This window comes from Theropithecus gelada, chromosome 7b, assembly GCF_003255815.1.
Source record: "Theropithecus gelada isolate Dixy chromosome 7b, Tgel_1.0, whole genome shotgun sequence".
NCBI lineage: Eukaryota > Metazoa > Chordata > Mammalia > Primates > Cercopithecidae > Theropithecus > Theropithecus gelada.
This window is the reverse complement of record NC_037675.1, coordinates 40,428,525-40,449,964: the sequence shown is the minus strand read 5'-3', so window position 1 is coordinate 40,449,964 and position 21,440 is coordinate 40,428,525. Positions and strand designations below refer to the sequence as shown.

General features: G+C 37.0%; 1 protein-coding gene across 19 annotated transcripts in view; it reads right to left on the bottom strand.

The window, feature by feature from the left end:
• Positions 1-1,424: 1,424 nt before the first annotated feature.
• Positions 1,425-21,440, bottom strand: part of MIA2 (MIA SH3 domain ER export factor 2) — a 118,149-nt gene continuing 98,133 nt past the window's right edge. For 16 of the 19 annotated variants that reach the window (XM_025391675.1, XM_025391681.1, XM_025391689.1 and 13 more), the window contains 4 exons: positions 7,039-7,161; positions 4,845-4,903; positions 3,647-3,881; positions 1,931-2,533 (listed from right to left, as the gene is read on the bottom strand). In XM_025391675.1, the coding sequence (XP_025247460.1) occupies positions 2,367-2,533; positions 3,647-3,881; positions 4,845-4,903; positions 7,039-7,161 (584 nt within the window). In that variant the 3' untranslated portion in view covers positions 1,931-2,366. Of the gene's footprint in view, positions 2,534-3,646; positions 3,882-4,844; positions 4,904-7,038; positions 7,162-21,440 lie in introns of all 19 variants that reach the window. The other 3 variants (XM_025391676.1, XM_025391679.1, XM_025391678.1) reach the window with 2 other exon arrangements.

Here is a 21,440-nt window from a genome sequence, read left to right as displayed (position 1 = left end):
TAAATATCAAACATGAGGAAAGAAAAATGGAAACAAAAACAGTACAAGTGTGTTGAATGTAAATATTCATCTCAAGAAATCAGTTCACAAATTAATATATTTAGTAAGTTAAGTTGATAAATCAGGAATTAGAGGTATAAGCATATCTCCTAAAATTCTAGAATCACCAGAATAAAGGAAAAAGAATTTGTTTTACATTTTAAACAATTTTAAATTGTCTAAAAACAAACTATCCAGAAAATATAGCTGGGAATAAGGAATAAATGGAGAAAACTTACTCTTTATCCTCAAATATTATTTTATTAAAAAATTAATTTAATTGGAATATTCTGTGTAACTTCTGTCCTACTTCTTTCACTTTCCAACTTAAAAAACAGTCTTCAGTCAGGTGTGGTTGCTTATGCCTGTAATCCCAGCATGTTGGGAGGCTGAGGTAGGAGGATCCCTTGAGCCCAGGAGATAGAGGCTGCAGTGAGCTATAATAGTGCCACTTGTACTCCAGCCTGGGCAACGGAGCAAGACTCTGTCTCTAATTAATTAATTAATTAATTTGAAAAGTGGTTGGGCATGGTGGCTCACACCTGGAATCCCAGCACTTAGGGAGGCAGGGGCAGCAGGATAGCTTGAGCCCCAGGAGCTTGAGACCTACCTAGGCAATATAGTGAGACCTTGTTCTCTAAAAAATAATAATAAATAATTAAAAATTAATACGTTTAAAAATCTTTTGTTTCCTCTGAAATCTTTTAATCACTGTGTTAGTCCACTTAGGCTGCTATTATAAAACATTATAAACTGGGCAGCTTTTAAACAAAAGAAATTTATTTCTCACAACTCTGGAGGGTGAGAATCCAAGATCAGGCATTCTCAGATTTGGATTCTGGTGAGGTTTCTAGCTCCCTGCCTCAGAGATGGAACCTTCTTGCTGCATACTCCTACATGGTTGAAGGGGTGAACAAGCTCCCTTGAGCCTCTTTTATAAGGGCACAAATCCCATTCATGAAGGTTCCACCCCCATGACTTAATCACCTCCCAAAAGGCTACTTTCTAACACATCACCTTGGGGATTAGTATTTCAACATAAGAATTTTGGGGAACACATTCAGACCACAGTAAGCACGAAATGTAATGACATTTCCACAGTCCTCATTTTACTTAGTATTTTAATCAAGCATTCATTTCACTTCCAGTATTTCTTTTTAGCCTTTTTTCTTTCTTTTTTTTTTTTTTTTTTTTGAGGTAAGGGTTAGAACAGAAAGGGAGCAAAAATACTTCACAAGATCAGTGTTCCAAAGAACACCTGGGGAAATGCTGGTGGGAAGTGTTCCAATTACAAATGTATCACTGCTTTTATTCAAGAATATTTAATCTTCTAGCTTTTGGCACTGAAAAAAAAGTCTAATACTATAACAACCAACTGGTCAACATAAGTATTGTGATGTTTATTAGCTATGCTTCACTGCCTTTCCTCCATAATCATATTAATGTGCAAGAAGCCTAAAATGACCTACAAACCTGATTTAGGGAAACACTAAAGATATTGAGTCCAAAGCGCAAAATGATGACACATCACTCACTACAGTTATCCTGTAGTAAATCTCAATATTCCCCACAGAAAATAGTAAATACATTACAAAAGAAGAGCGGGGTGGGGGGCAGGGAAAGCAATAAAGAAACTGTGCAAGAAATTCAGTGAATAAGAAGATCAAAAGTCTACAACTGATCATTAGATAATATCCAGTTTTCTTTAAAATATAATCAATTTTCACTTTTAAGAGTGTATTAATTTGTTGCTTTGGGCCACTCATGTCTATTTACAAGAAAGAGGGCACATTTGTCATAACATAACTGAACATGAAAGACCCATATAAGTTTGAGTTTTGCACCTCAAAGTTATTGGTAAAAGGAAAAAAGTTAATTAATAGAGTCAAACTTATAGAAAAACTAGCTGATTTTATTATTATCAATGCCAAACAAATCTTTAAATCAACTAAAATTTATTTAAGCATAAAGTTACTTTCACATTTGTCTACAACCACAGTAAATACAGTTCTTGGCATAAAGACATAGCCTTTAGAATTTAAAGCCTCCCCACCTGCAAGATTACATATATAAAACTCCCACTATTGTTTATGTAATAGTGGATCAATCAAATTAAAATAGTTATACCATCTAGAATAAAATAAAATGGAAATAATTTACTCATAAGATTCATATTTAAATCATCTTTATTTACAAAATACTATCCTGAGAACTGTAATTCCATTAAGCTTCAATTTGAGCAAAAGTGTAATCACTTAAGTAACAGCAGTTACTTAAACTGGAAATGAGATCAGTCAAAATTACTTTTGAAGAGAGCAAAAATATTGTCAGGTTTCTTGCTGTGGTTCTGGATGTTCAGTAGCAGGCTCATTTGAAGGCAGAATCAACCCTGAAGGGAACTCACTTCTACCTTCAGAATGTGGGGGTGGGGGGAAAAATCCAGGTCTTGGGGGAAGGTAAGGAGGAAAACCCCTCGGTGGATAGACATTTCTCACTGTTCAAAGAGATTGGTAAAAGACATTTTTTAACTTTAAGAACCTGTACTGTGCCCTAATAAATCATTAAGTTTATAACTTCCATTACCTATTCTTTTCTTTGAAAATTGACACCAGATAATTACTTCATCTAACAAATTACTTTTTACATTGAGAAAAATGTACCTCTTCCAATACAGAAGATTAAAGGAAATATCATTAATCTTTTATGTAATTTTTGTCCTATCTTAACACCTGTTTTTAAAAAAAGAGAAATTATTTCAAAATATATAAAACTTACTGTAAAAATAACATTTTTATCTTTCATTATCAAAGTCCTTCTCAAAAAACATTTTCATGTAATATTTTCACCAAACTTAAAATTCATATCAGTGATTCCCGACTCTGATTTGATATTATACTGAAACATTTCCAGTAATATCAAAGGCCACCTTAAAATTCCCCCAAACAAAATTCATTTTAATTCACCTTTAACTTTAAAAAGAGAGGAGAAATAAGGAAAGGAATGACTATATGAGACATTCATAGGAAAAGCCTAGTATTTGGTAACCACTTATTTATTCTGCAGAACCTTATAGTTCAAAACAGTAAAGTATGAATATAAAAGCAATGTATTATTCCCTTTTTCTTATGTGAAGCTTTAAAAGAATTCAATAAATCCAAAAATTAGGTCAAACATATTAAATACATTTTAAATTTTAAATAAGTAGGACTACATCAGAACTACTTATGAAAAGGACTAAAAAATAGCCAGTAATTGTAATGCTAGAATATAAGTTTTAATTATTTTCACTAAGTGCCAAAATGACCAGTTGCTACCAGATAAGGTACAGATGATTTGAGTTTTATCATAAGACCTGCAAAAAGTCAATTATTTTCTTGACTACCAAAATACAGAAATAATTCCGTATTATTAAGATGAATCAAGGTGAAACCTCATTATAGTCCACTTATGGCTGGCTGCCTTCCCAATTCGGAAAAGTAATGGTACACTCACAGAATGCTAGAAAAATGTTTCCTCCACTGTGTTACTACATTAACAGATAGTAAAATTAAATCTCTGATTAATAAAACACATATTGAGCTTTAAAAAAAAGTTTAAGAAAGCATACTTGCAAATGGAGCATGTGGTGGACCTGGGAAATCCCTTGGTGGAAAATAATCTCGAGACGTTCCAAACATGGCTCCTGGAGGAGGTGCAGGGAAAGGAGGTCCTCTTCTCAAGAATGGGCCCCTTGTATCCACTGGAAACAATGGACCTCTGATTGGAGCAAGAGGTGGAGGAACAAAGCCAGGTCCAGTTGCTTCATTTTCAGCAGGGAGAGATGAATCAGGCACATTTAAATTCTACAACAAATTGACATATAGCAGTCACTAAAACAGCAAGTTTGCAATTGTTTTCCTTAAAATCTCAGGCTTAAAAGAAACCATCTAGACAGAAAGCATTCCATGATAGTCTTAGAAAGCTCTAGAGAAAGATTCAAACAGCTTTCCACATTAATCTATTAGCTATCACATTTTAGTTATCACAAATATTTTATTAAGTCAACAGAAAACAGCTTTAACCAACAAAGTAATAGTCTGTCTAAAGATAAAACAGAAATATAACCCAAGAGCACCAAAATATATATTATTTTATCAAATATATACTGGAAAAAAAGAAAAAGCAAGATGTCTATGTTTATATTTTCCAAAAAATCATTATCTTAATAAAAAATATATATTTTAAAATATTCAAATAAAAATCCAAGGGCGAGGGGAACTAAAATCTTGTTTAACTACTAAAATAACTCAAACTCCTAGTCTGCAAATTGTATTTTATCACCACAGGTTACCATCTACAAAAGAAACAGCTTTAATGCTAAGTAGAAAGTATATTAATCAAAAAGAAAAAATCAGCTTTATATCAAAAGCCAGACTATTAGCTGTTATTTCTATTCTAGTAAACCGTGAGATTGGAAGGCTCAGGCCAGGCGCGGTGGCTCAGGGCCAGGCACAGTAGCTCACGCCTGTAATCCCAGCACTTTGGGAGGCCGAGGCAGGCAGATCATCTGAGGTCAGGAGTTCAAGACCAGCCTGGTGACACTTTGTCTCTACTAAATATACAAAAATTAGTTGGGTGTGGTCGCACGTGCCTGTAGTCCCAGCTACTCAGGAGGCTGAGGCAGGAGAATTGCTTGAACCCGGCTTACAGTGAGCCGAGATAGCGTCACTGCACTCCAGCCTGGGCAACAAGAGTGAAACTCCATTTCAAAAAAAAAAAGAAGGCTGTTGAATACACGGATACAATTCCACTCTTTCAATACTCACACCAAGATCATCTTTGGTATCATTTCTACTGGATTCCATTTCTGAAGGCATTGACCCATCTAGACATAAAAGTTAAACCATGAAAAGTACATGATTTACCACTTTATTCCTAGAGTATTTCCAGATCACAAAATTGGTATTTTCCCACTCCCCTTGTTGGCACACAAACCATTTGGACACCAATATTGTATATTGCGGCCATAAGAACAGATTGAGGTCCCTAGAAATTCTGGCAGACTCAGAGTTCTATGATGGCATGTGGCAGTGATTTCTCTGGCTAGTTCCTAAGCAATCCTGCTGGAGCAGCATACTAAGAAGACATCTGGGAGGAAGCATCTCCCTCCTTCCTTCTTTTCCCCCTCCCTCCTTTTATTTTTCCCTCTTATCCTCTTCTCCTTCCTCCCCTTCTTCCTTCTGTCCTTATTCCTGCAATAAGTAAGAGAGACTAGCCACTGGAATTTAGCTACTGTTCCTAAATAAATGTTCCTGAACTTTGTTATCATCAAGAAATGCAATCCTCTCTGACCATAACTACCTCTCCTCTTGTAGCTTTCTCATTTATTCTCACTACATCTGTCCTTAGAAGTCACTGATGCTTCTGACCACTGAGTTTCCTCCCTCACTTCCTTCCCCAATTAACTAGACTCCAAAGTCCATGACTTCAGCCAGTTATAAATGTCCTTGTCTTTACTAGTCATTTTTCACTTGTGCTTGACAACATTCAACTACAAACGGTAGCACTTAAATATTATTATGCCATATTAGGTACTGGTCAACCAGTATTAAAAAATGGGCAAATGTAAAAATTTTTAAATAGTGTAGAAATGGATGTTTAATCACCCATTACTTTCATTCCATTCAACCTGATTTAATGGGGGGAAAACAATTTCTAAAGTCAAACAGAAAGAATTCATTATAATTCTGTAAGGACCTTGGGACTGCTTTCTTTGCTTGTTACTTTTACAACCTGATTTTTGGCCAGACGCAGTGGCTCATGCCTATAATCCCAGCATTTTGGAAGGCCAAAGAGGGTGGATTACTTGAGGTTAGGAGTTCGAGACCAGCCTGGCCAACATGGTGAAACCCCATCTCTACTAAAAATACAAAAAATTAGCTGGGCGTGGTGATGGGTGTCTGTAGTCCCAGCTACTTGGGAGGCTGATGCACGAGAATCGCTTGAACCCAGGAGGTGGAGGTTGCAGTGGAGCCAAGATGGCACTACTGCATTCCAGCCTGGGCAACAGAGACTCTGTCTCAAAAATAATAATAAAAAAAATAAAATAAAATACTGACTTTCTAGGCTGAGCAAGGTGTCTCACACCTGTAATCCCAGCACTTTGGGAGGCCAAGGCAGGTGAATTGCTTGAGCCCAGGAGTTCAAGACCAGCCTCAACAACACGTCAAAACCTCATCTCTACAAAAAATTAGCCATGTGTGGTGGTGCACACCTGTAGTCCCAGCTATACTATATAGTTTACTATTTCAGAAAATCAATATTATTTTTTAAATTATGTATATATTATATATATGTTAATATATACACATACATATATTTAATAAAATATAAATATATTTCCTTTCCTGAGGAAACCTTTTACCAATACATTTAAATCTTGACTTTAAAAAAAAAAATTTATTTTCTTAATGTTATATACTTCTGGTTGATATACTGCATACATCTATTTCCCAACTTTAATGGGTTGCTATGAGGTAGTTTAAGTAAAAGAGAGCCGGACAAATAGATTGCTCAGTATATGTTAGTTATATCTAAGTTTGAAATGTTTAAATAATATAACTGATCACAATATCAACAGAGCATGCATCTAAATTGTTTGGTGGGTTTTTATGTATCCATTCACATTTGCCTGGCTTATTTCCCTGATTACTAAACAGGACACATGTAAGTGGACTAGAAAAATTAGAAAATTAGTCATAGAGCAGAGAAAAATTTATCATCATAGGTATATGGAGTAAACCTATTTCCATGGTGCTCAAACCAACCCACCAACATATATTTGGATGCCATGTCTGTGTACAATATAACAAGAAACATAAAACCAGGACATTTTCAGGAAAGAGATTTTGGCTTTAGGAACTACTAGAGATAGCAATTATATTGGTGTTTATTCTAACTTCCAGTTCTTTAGTGTGCCACCAACATTTTTAAAGAAGAAAAGCACAAAGTACTTCTTACCCATTTTATCCAAAGAAGGCATATTAAAACTTCTGAGTTCTGCTGGTCCAGACAGTCTACCAGAATTAGAAAAAAATCTGTCTTGCCTTTGTGGAGGAAGGGCTGAATCAGGATATGATTGTCCTAGAAAATAAGTTTTTTAAATGTCTTAATATAAATCAAGTTTACTTAAGTTTAATGTATTGAACTTAAGACTTTTGACCTGCATTCTAAAACTTAAATTCATCTTCTTGGTTGACAATAGTAGACAATTTCAGAAGAATTGCCTATTTAACTATAGGCAATAACTTTTATAGTAAACACAAGCATAATCTGCTACTTTGAATTTTGAAAGTTTCAATTACTATGTGTAAATTAGAACATGTGAAAACAGAATTTAGTTTATATATATAAACTATATATAAGCTACATATATAGCTTAGATAAACTATATGTATATAAAAATAAATATATATTTATATACATATAGTTTATATAATTTATATATATTATATATAAATTCATTTAACTTTCCATTTTAAGAATGGATGGAAGTAAATACATCCATATATCAAAAAAGACCCAGAAAACAACTACTAACATAGGGAAAAAGTAAAGAGAAAAAACGTAAGCGCAGCAAGAAATTTACCAGAATAGGTTATAATTTGTCATCAAAGCAGAAAGAGTATTCAGAGGTCATCACTGTCAAACTTTTAGTAATATTGACATTTTGGAATTTAGTATCTATTCCAAACCAAATGGAAAGAGATGGGTATGGTGGCTCACACCTGTAATCCCAGCACTTTGGGAGGCTGAAGTGGGTGGATCACTTGAGGTCAGGAGTTCAAGACCAGCCTGGCCAACATGGTGAAACCCTATCTCTACCACTACAGAGGACCTTACTGACACATCATCTCTCCTACACAAAACCAAAGAAACCACCTGGCATCAACCAGAGTCAATGAAGAGATTATATTTAATGAGCTCCCAACGGTCGGGAAATGTGACTGAGGAGAGAAAGATCCAGATAGTTTGAAGGCTCATTTACACTCCCTTTCAAAATCCTAGGGAGGAGCTGTTTCAACGGGTTTGAGTTAGCCTAATGAAAGAAAAGGTCAGTACCAACCACTGAGATCTAAACTCAGTTTTCCCTTTCTACTTCAAACATAGGATTAATTAAATGGTGGAGTTGGACGAGGGGATGAAATAAGGAAATCTGAACACCAACTCTTTTTTAACTAGGTCTCAAGATACTACATCATTATTTTGCTTCTAAATTATATCCCCATACACCAGGAATCTCAGAAATAAAAAATTTTGTTACAAATGTACTTTATAAACTACATGGCTATGTTGCCCTCCACTGGCAAAAGCAATTCATTCCTTAAATCTTACCAAGGCCTACTATGTGTCAGGCACAAACAATACAATGTTGGTCTTGATACACACCCTGCCCTTACAGTCTAATTCTGATAGAAACACATAAATACAATGTGATTAATGTCTTAATAAAAGGAAATATACATAATATAAGAGGCAGCCTATCTATTTCTGATTGCAGGAATCAGAAATGGAGTCAGAGGCAGTAAAGCTTGCCCTGAAAGAAAAGTAATGATGAACAAGTAATCAAGGGTATTCTGGTCAAATGCACATACACATATACACACATATACACATACATATACACACACCCTCATATGCACATATACACACACACATATACACGTAATAAGATACAGCTATGTGGAAAGCACATGACCAAAGACTGAACTGAACTACAGAAAAGAAGGACGTGAAAGGTCCCTTTCTTTTTTGCTTTCAAACTTTTGTTTTCTATAATAGTATTCTACCCTTATAATAGAAGACATGATTAGAAAGAAAGAATGGAAGGAAAAAAAATATAAGAAACAAATGAATAAGGAGTGAGAATAAGTGTACAGGGCATTCTGAAGCAGTTTTGCAAACTAAGGATTATACCGCAGAAATAAGCTACTCTCATATACTTCATTCACAGCTTCTGTTGAGGAAGATGGGGAGATATCTACTAAAACCAAAAACAGGCCAGGCATGGTGGCTCACGCCTGTAATCCCAGCACTTTGGGAGGCAAAGGCAGGTGGACTGCTTGAGGCCAAGAGTTTGAGACCGGCCTGGCCAACATGGTGAAATCCCATCTCTACTAAAAACACAAAAAAATGAGCCAAGAGTGATGGCACAGGCCTGTGATCCCAGCCACTCGGGAGGCTGAGACACAAGAATCGCTTGAACCCAGGAGGCGGAGATTGCAGTGAGCCAAGATAACGCCACTGCACCCCAGCCTGGGCGACAAAGCAACACCCTACCCCCCCACAAAAAAAATTAAAAAAAAAACCAAAAATGTGCATATCCTATTACCTAGTAATTCCATTTCCTGGACTAATCTTGAAAGAACATATGTACCAAAAGCGTGTTAGCTGCAGCATTGTTAGTAATGGAGAAATATTAGAGACACTCTAAATGGTCACCAACAGGAACTGGATAAATATATTGTGGTTTCTTATATACTGAAATACCATACCACAATTAAGGTAATAAACTCTCTATATATTAACATGGAAAGAATTCAAGCATGTAAGGCTGGTAAGGAAAGTTGATAAAACAGAACTTTAATATTTTTTTAATTATTATTATTATACTTTAAGTTCTAGGGTACATGTGCACAACGTGCAGGTTTGTTACATATGTATACTTCTGCCATGTTGGTGTGCTGCACCCATTAACTCATCATTTACATTAGGTATATCTCCTAATGCTATCCCTCCTCACTCCCCCCTTCCCACAATAGGACCCGGTGTGTAATGCTCCCCTTCCTGTGTCCAAGTGATCTCATTGTTCAATTCCCACCTATGAGTGAGAACATGCAGTATTTGGTTTTCTGTTCTTGCGAGAGTTTGCTGAGAATGATGGTTTCCAGCTGCATCCATGTCCCTACAAAGGACACAAACTCATCCTTTTTTATGGCTACATAGTATTCCATGGTGTATATGTGCCACATTTCCTTAATCCAGTCTATCACTGATGGACATTTGGGTTGGTTCCAAGTCTTTGCTATTGTGAATAGTGCCACAATAAACATACGTGTGCATGTGTCTTTATAGCAGCATGACTTATAATCCTTTGGGTATATCTTCAGTAATGGGATGGCTGGGTCAAATGGTATTTCTAGTTCTAGATCCTTGAGTAATCGCCACACTGTTTTCCATAATGGTTGAACTAGTTTACAGTCCCACCAACAGTGTAAAAGTGTTCCTATTTCTCCACATCCTCTCCAGCACCTGTTGTTTCCAATTTTTTAATGATTGCCTTTCTAACTGGTGTGAGATGGTATCTCATTGTGGTTTTGATTTGCATTTCTCTGATGGCGAGTGACGATGAGCATTTTTTCATGTCTGCTGGCTGTATGAATGTCTTCTTTTGAGAAGTGTCTGTTCATATCCTTTGCCCACTTTTTGATGGGGTTGTATTTTTCTTGTAAATTTGATTGAGTTCTTTATAGGTTCTGGATATTAGCCCTTTGTCAGATGAGTAGATTGCAAAAATGTTCTCCCATTCTGTAGGTTGCCTGTTCACTCTGATGGTAGTTTCTTTTGCTGTGCAGAAGCTCTTTAGTTAAATTAGATCCCGTTTGTCAAGTTTGGCTTTTGTTGCCATTGCGTTTGGTGTTTTAAACATGAAGTCCTTGCCCATGCCTATGTCCTGAATGGTATTACCTAGGTTTTCTTCTAGGGTTTTTATAGTTTTAGGTCTAACATTTAAGTCTCTAATCCATCTTGAATTAATTTTTGTATCAGGAGTAAGGAAAGGATCCAGTTTCCGCTTTCTATTTATGGCTAGCCGATTTTCTCAGCACCATTTATTAAATAGGGAATCCTTTCCCCATTTCTTGTTTTTCTCAGGTTTGTCAAAGATCAGACGGTTGTAGATGTGTGGTGTTATTTCTGAGGGCTCTGTTCTGTTCCATTGGTCTATATCTCTGTTTTGGTACCAGTACCATGCTGTTTTGGTTACTGTAGCCTTGTAGTATAGTTTGAAGTCAGGGAGCGTGACGCCTCTAGCTTTGTTCTTTTGGCTTAGGATTCTCTCGGCAATGCAGGGTCTTTTTTGGTTCCATATGAACTGTAAAGTAGTTTTTCCCAATTCTGTGAAGAAAGTCATTGGTAGCTTAATGGGGATGGCATTGAATCTATAAATTATCTGGGGCAGTATGAACATTTTCACAATACTGATTCTTCCTATCCATGAGCATGGTATGTTCTTCCATTTGTTTGTGAGCCCTTTTATTTCACTGAGCAGTGGTTTGTAGTTCTCCTTGAAGAGGTCCTTTATATCCCTTGTAAGTTGGATACCTAGGTATTTTATTCTCTTTGAAGCTATTGTGAATGGGAGTTCATTCATGATTTGGCTCTCTGTTTGTCTGTTACTGGCATATAAGAATGCTTGTGATTTTTGCACACTGATTTTGTAACCTGAGACTTTGCTGAAGTTGCTTATCAGCTTAAGGAGATTTTGGGCTGAGACGATGGGGTTTTCTAAATATACAATCATGTCATCTGCAAACAGGGACAATTTGACTTCCTCTTTTCCTAACTGAATACCCTTTATTTCTTTCTCTTGCCTGATTGCCCTAGCCAGAACTTCCAACACTATGTTGAATAGGAGTGGTGAAAGAGGGCATCCCTGTCTTGTGCCACTTTTCAAAGGGAACGCTTCCAGTTTTTGCCCATTCAGTATGATAGTGGCTGTGGGTCTGTCATAAATAGCTCTTATTATTTTGAGATACGTTCCATCAATACCGAATTTATTGAGAGTTTTTAGCATGAAGGGCTGTTGAATTTTGTCAAAAGTCTTTTCTGCATCTATTGAGGTAATCATGTGGTTTTTGTCTTTGAGAACTTTAATTTTTTAAAAATCATTATTAGAACTGAAAGTTTACACACACTAAACTCATGAATAGCTGCTTCTAGGAAAGGAAGGTAATATGCCCAGGAAAGGAAATGTAATAGTGTTCAATTCATTTATATAGTGTGCTTTTTCTTTTTATGTTTTATTTACACATTTATGCACACACACACATATACATCTGAAGCAAATATTAACATGTAAATTCTCAAGGGTGATATCCAGGATTGTGCTATAATATCTCAATTTGTGATGTTCACCAAGTTACCCAACCTTTCTGTGCTTGTATTTCTTCATCTGTAAAATGGGAATAACAGAATAATATTCTTTTTTTTTTTTTTTTTTTTTTGAGACGGAGTCTTGCTCTGTCGCCCAGGCTGGAGTGCTGTGGCCGGATCTCAGCTCACTGCAAGCTCCGCCTCCCAGGTTCACGCCATTCTCCCGCCTCAGCCTCCCGAGTAGCTGGGACTACAGGCGCCAGCCACTTCGCCCGGCTAGTTTTTTGTATTTTTTAGTGGAGACGGGGTTTCACCGTGTTAGCCAGGATGGTCTCGATCTCCTGACCTTGTGATCCACCCGTCTCGGCCTCCCAAAGTGCTGGGATTACAGGCTTGAGCCACCGCGCCCGGCCCAGAATAATATTCTTAAGAGTGTTAGAATGATTAAAAAGCATTTAGTCTGACACAAATAATTTTACATATAGCTTTATAAATATCTGATAAATTAAGCTTGTTGTTATGATTATAAACTATATTAAAAATATAGTATTGACTGCTTTTCAAATTTATGACCATAAATTTCAAACTGATGCTCAACAATGCCCTATAATCATACTACACTTTACTAATGATCGAATTCTTCCACTCTCCTAAATAGCTACTCCATACCTTTTTCTCTTCAAATCTCACAAGCCTCTCCTCTACCACCTGCTTCAGCTGATGATCTTGCCACATCAAGAAAATTGAAACAATTGGACACCTCCACTCACCCTCCACCCAATCGCTACATCTGTGCTCACTTGCTCTGCCTTTCTTCTTTTTAGAATGGATAAAGTGACCCAGCTACCACAATTTCTGCAATTACACTCTGGATAGTATCTTTTGTACTTAATATTCCAGGGTTTCACTTTTATAACCAGACCCTCTCCCAAACATCATTAATTTCTCCTTCTAGCCTGAATTATTCCCATCAGCAAATATATATTATATTATTCATCTTTCATATTTTTTTTTTTTTGAGAAAGAGTCTCACTCTGTTGCCCAGGCTGGAGTGCAATGGTGTGGTCTCGGCTCACTGCAACCTCTGCCTCCCAGGTTCAAGCAATTCTCCTGCCTCAGCCTTCCAAGCAGCTGGGACTACAGACGCATGCCACCACACCCGGCTAATTTCTGTATTTTTAGTAGAGACGGAGTTTCACCATGTTGGCCAGGCTGGTCTTGAACTTCTGACCTCAGGTGATCCACCCGCCTCAGCCTCCCAAAGTGCTGGGATTACAAGCGTAAGCCACCATGTCCAGCCAATATTATCCATCTTTAAAAACCAAAACCCTCTCCCTCCAGCTACCATCTCTTTTTCATTCAAAGCAAAATTTTCCAAAAAGTTGTCCACATTTGTCCCTAGACCTTAATCTCTCCTCAACCTAGTCTCTTCAGGAAGACTGACAAATTAAACACAGATTTTTAATGTTTATAAAAACATATACAGTGGCAATTTATCAACCAAATAACCATGAGAATGTATAAAGGATCATTATATAAGACATAAGTGATTAAGATATATATATTCCCAAAAAAGTGGTAGCCTAAAATTTGGGAACAACTTTAAGTAAATATCATCCTCTGAGAGCATAAAAGCATATATACCAAGACTTTAGAACACCTTATTAAGTTTGTGAAGACCACAAGTTTTCATCAGGAAGATCAAAATGAGCCTTAATTAAGACAAACTATAATTCTACCAAATGAGTCTTGTCTGAAAAAACTATTCAGAATGTAGGACAATGGTCAGCATAAATGTCTATGAATCAGAGCCAGTGAAGTAAAAATCTATGCCTGTGCATTCAAAGCTATCCAAGGTATTTTGATCTGCTTCGTACACTTGTTTGCCAAGGAAAAAGTCAAAACTGTTCTCATCAATTTAGCTGTACACCATGTCTCTTATTTGCTCAGCTCTTTAATAAAAAGACTTTTAAACATGCCAGGCTACAGACCACACTTAACTCATGATTACACCACCAAGGTATAGTTGCTTAGTCTCTTTGCTATGCTTACAAAAAATATATTATCCAAATCAGTAAAAGATAAGCACCGACAAAAATAAGGATAAACCACATACACACTCCTTGTTCTTTTAAACAATTAAAACTAGGAATAATAAAGCTGAAAAATGTATGGAGAAGGGCATGGTGGCTCATGCCTGTAATCCCAGCACTTTGGGAGGCCAAGGTGGGAGGACTGCTTGAGCCAAGGATTTTGAAACTGCCTGGGCAACATAGCGAGGCCCTGTCTCTACAGAAAATTTAAAAATTAGGCATTAGTGGTGCATGCCTATACTCCCAGCTACTTGGGAGGCTAAAGCAGGAGGGTCACTTGAGTCCAGGAGGTTGAGGCTATAGTAAGCTGTGTTCATGCCACTGCACTGCAGCCTGGATGAGAGTGAGATTCTGTCTCAAAACAAAACAAAATAATAAAGAAAAGAAAAGAAATTTTAACTGACAATTAAAATTGAATAATATGTAAAATTCTGTTTCTCAAGTTGTACTAGACACATTTTAAGAATTCACTAGCCACACGTGCCTAGTGGCTACTGTACTGGACAGTATAGATATAAAATATTTCTATTATTGCAGAAAGTTCTATTGGACAGAGCTGTTGTAGAAAAAGATCTGTTTCAGTATTACATTCATTTCATTATATTAACTCATCATTGAAATACATAACTATACATTTTTAATAATTTATTCTTTTTTTGTCCCAACATCTTGAATAACACGTTCAGTAGAAATTCTTGTAAAAATGAAACAAACTATAGCACATAGATTCTAAAAATATATTTAGAACTAAAAATACAGAGTTAACATTTTAACTCCTTCTCCTTGGGAAAGCTAACCCACTGTATCTTTCTATCTAAATATATGCCAACAATTTTCAAACTATATATCCCAACCTGAGCTACAGTTAGAAGGAGTCATTAATCAGCACCATAAGACAGGGAAATAAATAAATAAATGCATGTATGTATGTATGTCGTCATCTACAGCGGGGGTCCCTAACCCCTGGGCTGTGGGCCGGTGCCTTTCCGTGGGCTGCTGGCTGTTTGCGCAGCAGGAGGTGAGTAGGGCAAACAAGCATTACTACCTGAGCTCCACCTGCTCAGCTGAGGCATTCTATTCTCATAGGAGCACAAACCCTACTGTGAACTACGCATGTGAGGGATCTAGCCTGTGCATTCCTTATGAGAATCTAACTAACTCCTGATGATCTGAAGTGAACACTTTCATCCCAAAACCATCCCCCTCCCCGCAACCTCCATGGAAAAACTGGATTCCATGAAACCAGTCCCTGGTGCCAAAAAGGTTAGGGACGGCTGATGTACAGGAGAGTGAGGTTATCTACTTAATAAATTATGATACCTCACTTTCATTTTCAAAAGTGAAAACAAAACAAGCCAACACGTAACAACTTGAAAGTTTTTATGAGAATCACCTTTGTTACAGTTAACCCTGGCAAAAGAATTATGTGAACAATCTAAACTACTTTCTTACCAGGTCTCTTTGATCTATAATATTCTCATTCTACATATGAAAACACTTTTGCGTTTTTTCTGATCGACTGAAGTGCTGAGCAAGGTAAGTCACATTGATAAATGTTTGTTGCAGGTTAGTATTTATAAGGAATTTATAATGAACTGGTTATTCCCAGGACATATTTGTGTTAAAATTTTAATTCTGATTACTATGTGAATATTACCAACTTACTTATATTATTCAAGAACACTTTCTCTGCTAAAATTATGAATAAGACTTCTAATTAAACTTATGAAAAACCAAACTGAAAACTATCCCTTTATCTGAGTGCTAGTTATATCACTGTGCTCAAATTGTGGGAAAAAATCACATTATATGCTTAATACTTGCACTTTCCTGTATGTGTATGATATACAATAAGAGACTTTTACTTTTTTAGAGATTCACAGAAAGATGCAAAAATACTATAGAGAGGTCCTGCATACCCTTTACACGATGTTTACATCTTTCATAATTATAGTGTATTGTAACAGCCAGAAAATTGACACTGGTACAACTCATGTGTACAGTTCTGACATTTTACTGCATGTGTAGATTTATGTAATCACTACCTCTCTCAAGATACAGAATTATTGTACCACCAAAAACACCTCCCTCGTGCCACCCCTTTATAGTCATACCTACTCCCCTCCCCACTACTATCTCAAACTCTTGCATCCACCAATCTGTTTTCCATTTCTATACTGTCATTTCAAGAATGTTATATATGGCCGGGCACAGTGGCTTACGCCTGTAATCCCAGCACTTTGGGAGGCCAAGGTGGGTGGATCACTTGAGGTCAGAAGTTCGAGACCAGTCTGGCTAACATGGCGAAACCTGTCTCTACTAAAAATAAAAAAATTAGCCTAGCCGGGCGTGGTGGCATGTGCCTGAAGTCCCAGCTACTCGGGAGGCTGAGGCAGGAGAACAGTTTGAACCCGGGAGGCAGAGGTTGCAGTGAGCCGAGATCACACTACAGCACTCCAGCCTGGGCGACACAGTGAGACTCCACCTCAAAAAAAAGAATGTTATATACATGCAATAATACAGTATGTAAACTTTTGAGACTGGTTTTCTTCACTCAACCATTGAGATACATCCAAATTGTTGCACATTTCAATAGTTCATTATTTATAGTTTGATTCCATTGTGATCAAAGAACATACTCTATATTATTTCACTTCTTTTAAATGTGTTGAGGTTTGTTTTATGGCCCAGGATACAATCTATCTTGTAAAATGTTCCACTGCTACTTGAAAAGCATGTGTATTCTGCAGCTGTTGGGTAACTTGTTCTACTATAAGTGTCAATTAGGTCTTATTGGTTGACGACACTGTTCAGTTCTTCTACATACTTGCTGAATTTTCTCTTCGGTTGTTCCGTTACTTGCTGAGAAAGGGATGTTGAAATCTCCAATTATAACTGGATTTGTCTTTGTTCCTTTCAGTGCTATCACTTTTTGTTTCCCATACTTTGTAGCTGCTGATGGCATATAGACATTTAACATTTGCTATATCTTCTTGACCTCATTTTCTTTCGATTAATGTTTGCATGGTGTATCTTTTCTATCCTTTTACTTTCCACCTACTTATACTATTATATTCGAATGAGTTTCTTATAGACTGTATATAGTTATGTCACTATATAACATGTAAGGTCCAAATAAATGAAACACGTTTTAAAAATCACACTAAAAGCCAGGCACAAAGGGTCGTGCCTGTAATCCCCCGCTATTCAGGAGGCTGAGGAGGGAGGACTGCTTGAGGACAAGAGTTTGAGACCAGCCTGGGTAACACAGAGGAACCTTGTCTCCAAAAACAATTTAAAATAAAATAAACATTACCCAGGCATTGTGGCATGTGCCTACAGTCCCAGTTACTTGGGAGGCTGAGAGTGGAGGATTGCTTGAGTCCAGGAGTTCAAGGCTACAGTGAGCTATAATCACGCCACAGCACTACAGCTGGGTGACAAAGTGAGATCCTGTCTCTAAAAAATTTTTTAATAAATTTTTTAAATCACACTAAAATATAAAGGAGTGAAAACCAGAAAGCAAATTTCTTGATCTCCAGTCCAAATGCCTTTTCACCTAAGCCAGTCTTGTTCTAAACATGCAAACTAACTAAAAGCACATATAAGAATGTTAGATGAACAGATACATTGTAGACTGTTCAACACTGTATAAAATTTTGTACACATATTATGCTTCAGCAGAATTAGCTCTATCCTAATAAGGTAGCCAAATTTGTGTACTAACCTTTAATAACCATTTATATACCACAGAGTTTTAAAAGAAAACTTAAATGTTTTAAAATCCTTATTAGTTTATAAGATTGAGTCTGCTACTGAAAATAATGAGAATAAAATGTTGATTACTTGAAGAAACTAGGTGTATACTTGCTAATAAAACCTTTAAGTAATAAGAATGTTTGGATCAAAACCACAGTGAGATTCCACCTCACACCAGTGAGAATGGCTACTATTAAAAAGTCAAAATAACAGATGTTGGCACGGTTGTAGAGAAAAGGGAATGCTTATACACTGTTGGTGGGAATGTAAATCATTAGTTAGGCCACTGTGGAAATCAGTTTGAAGATTTCTCAAAGAACTTAAAACAGGACTACCATTTGACCCAGCAATCCCATTACTGGGTAATATCCAAAAGAAACTAAGTCGTTCTACAAAAAAGCACAAGCACTCATATGTTTATCATAACACTATTAACAATAGCAAAGACATGAAATTAACCCAGATACCCACCAACGGCGGACTGGATAAAGAAAATGCAGTACATACACACCATAGAATACTACGCAGCCATAAGAAAGAATAAAATCATGTCCTTTGCAACAACATGGATGCAGCTGGAGACCATTATCCTAAGTGAATTAATGCAGAAACATAAAACTAACCCATTCTTACTTATAAGTGGTAGCTAAACACTGGGTACACAAGGATATAAAAGAGACACTGGGGACTACCAGAGCAGAGCGAGGAGAGAGAGGGAGGCAAGGGCTCAAAAACTGTGGGTACTGTGCTCACTTTCTGGGTGATGAATTCAGACACGCCCCAAACCTCAATATCACACAATATACCCATGTAACAAACCTGCACATGTACCTTGTGAATCTCAAATAAAAGTTAACATTATTAAAATATTTTTTAGAAGAATGTCTGGAATAGAGCACATGAGAAAAAAGGTAAGTTAGAGCAGTTTTTTCTGACTACATAAGCTAAGTAAAGTTTTCTCCTTTTTCAAAGTATTTAATGGTGCAAAGATAAATTATACCTTGTAATTATGGAACTATTTAAAATAATTCTGCTAACTCATCTTAGCATGCTAAGATGCTAAGATTGACTTCCACGCTAAGTCAATGGAAATCTAAAACACTTCTTCCAAGTAGTAACATGTTAAGAAAATATATACATTTTATAAATTATGCCTAACAGACTAAATGACAGATAATCTCAAATGCAGAATCCATATTCTTCAGAAACTTAGTTATTTTAGTTGTCATATTATTTTTTAACATAAGTATTTTAAACTAAAATATTTTAAAATTGAAGAAAAATCTTAAAGACAATTATTAATGAGAAGGACTCTTCATGAGTCCCAATAAGTCAACCATACATAAAAGAGAGGCAGATTACTTTAGAACATCACCATCTCTGTTTTAGAGAAGTCACTATTCTGTTTGTTTTTTTGTGGGGACAGAATCTCACTATTTTGGCCAGCTTGCTCTAGAACTCCTGGCCTCAAGCAATCCTCCTGCCTCATCCTCCCAAAGTGCTAGGATTACAGGCATAAGCCACTGCACCCAGCCAGGAGACCATTATTTTGAGAGAGAGAAAACCATGACAGGTAAAATTTACTGCTCAAAGTTACACAAAAAAGTAATAGCAATGATAAGATTTAAAAAGCCTAGGCCGGGCATGGTGGCTCACACCTGTAATCCCAGCACTTTGGGAGGCCGAGTCAGGTGGATCACCTGAGATCAGGAGTTCGAGACAAGCCTGGCCAACATGGTGAAACCCTGTCTCTACTAAAAACACAAAACTTAGCCAAGCATGGTGGTGCATGCCCTGTAATCCCAGCTACTCGTGAGGCTTGAGGCAGGAGAATCGCTTGAACCCGGGAGGCGGAGGTTGCAGTGAGCCGAGATAGCACCACTGCACCTCAGCCTGGGCGACAAAGGCGAAACTCCATCTCAAAAAAAAAAAAAAAAAAAAAGGCCTAAGTACCCTCATTCATTATCATTTTGTTAACTGAAACACAACATAAAAGAAAAGAACCCTGAAATCTGTTCAGTGACTTTTTTTTTTGAGACAGAGTCTCTCTCTCTCTGTCGTCAGGCCAGGTTCAAGCAATTCTCCTGCCTCAAGCCTCACGAGTAGCTGGGATTACAGGCGCCTGCCACCATCCCAGCTAATTTTTGTATTTTTCATAGAAACAGGGTTTTGCCATGTTAGCCAGGCTAGTCTCAAACTCCTGGCCTCAGGTGATGCACCTGCCTCAGCCTCCCAAAGTGCTGGGATTACAGGCGTGAGCCACCACACCCGTCCTGTTCAGTGACTATTTAAATAGCATGTACCAATGTACCAAGAGCAAACATAGAATATTTTTGTAACTTTAGGTAGGAATGAAGCTAACTGAGAAATACATTTATCAGCATTACTCTAATTCATGCTAGAGCCTCAGGAGTCATTTAGCCATTCTCACTCATCATAAATTTTGGAACAATACAGAAAATTCCTTTACTGTGTCTGTAGAATTACTCGTCTATGACATTGAGATTACAGTTGACACAGGTTGGCCCTCTGTCAAACCAAAGGGATCAGGTTCATTATTTGGAGATACTCTGTAGAATGGACACATATCTCTTTGATGAAGGTATCAATTAAGAAGCTAAAAAATTAATGAAAAGTCAGAGACCAGGTTCCATTTCTAGTATGGTAAACTCAGACTGACTCTCCTACACATAACTATAAATTCCAGACGATATGCAAAAAAATAACTGCCTGAAGCCCTTGGGCATGAACAAAAGCAGGAAGACTTAGAAAAGAAGAGAGAGCTTGGAAGAAGAAAGGAATAACAACTAGGTATGGGGTGAGTTTTCCATTTTTATGTTTTAGCCTGATGGAAGACCACAGTGAGTTGCAGCACACAGCAGTCAAAACTCGATAAAACTTTCTTGCCTGAAGAACAAGTGCACAGAGCCCAAGCCCGAGGCAATAGGATTGGGATATCCTAGAAAGGAGAAAGCTGGAAAGGTACAGCCCAATATTCTGGGTACAATCTCTGCCCTAGTCTATGGCTGATTCCTGAGCAACACATATGTATGGCAAATTTAAGCAGTTTTCAGCTAAAGCAAAAAGAACTGAACCAATACTTGAGTTGTTCCCCACCACAGAAGGGAAAAGGCTGCAGTCTGAGCCCATCCAAGTTAATGGTCTTCTACAGTAAGACCAATAACACTCTTAGAGGAATAGAATAGAATCTAGAATTGCCACAGTGTCTAGTATCCAATACAAACTCATCAATAAAGAGAATGTGACCCATCCTTAAGGGAAAATATTATCACTAGAGGCCAACCTCAAGATGACCCTGATGTTAGAATTACCATACAATGACTTTAAAGCAGTTATTATAAAACTAATATACTCAGTGGTTTAAAAAAAATGCTTATAATGAATAATAAGACTAAA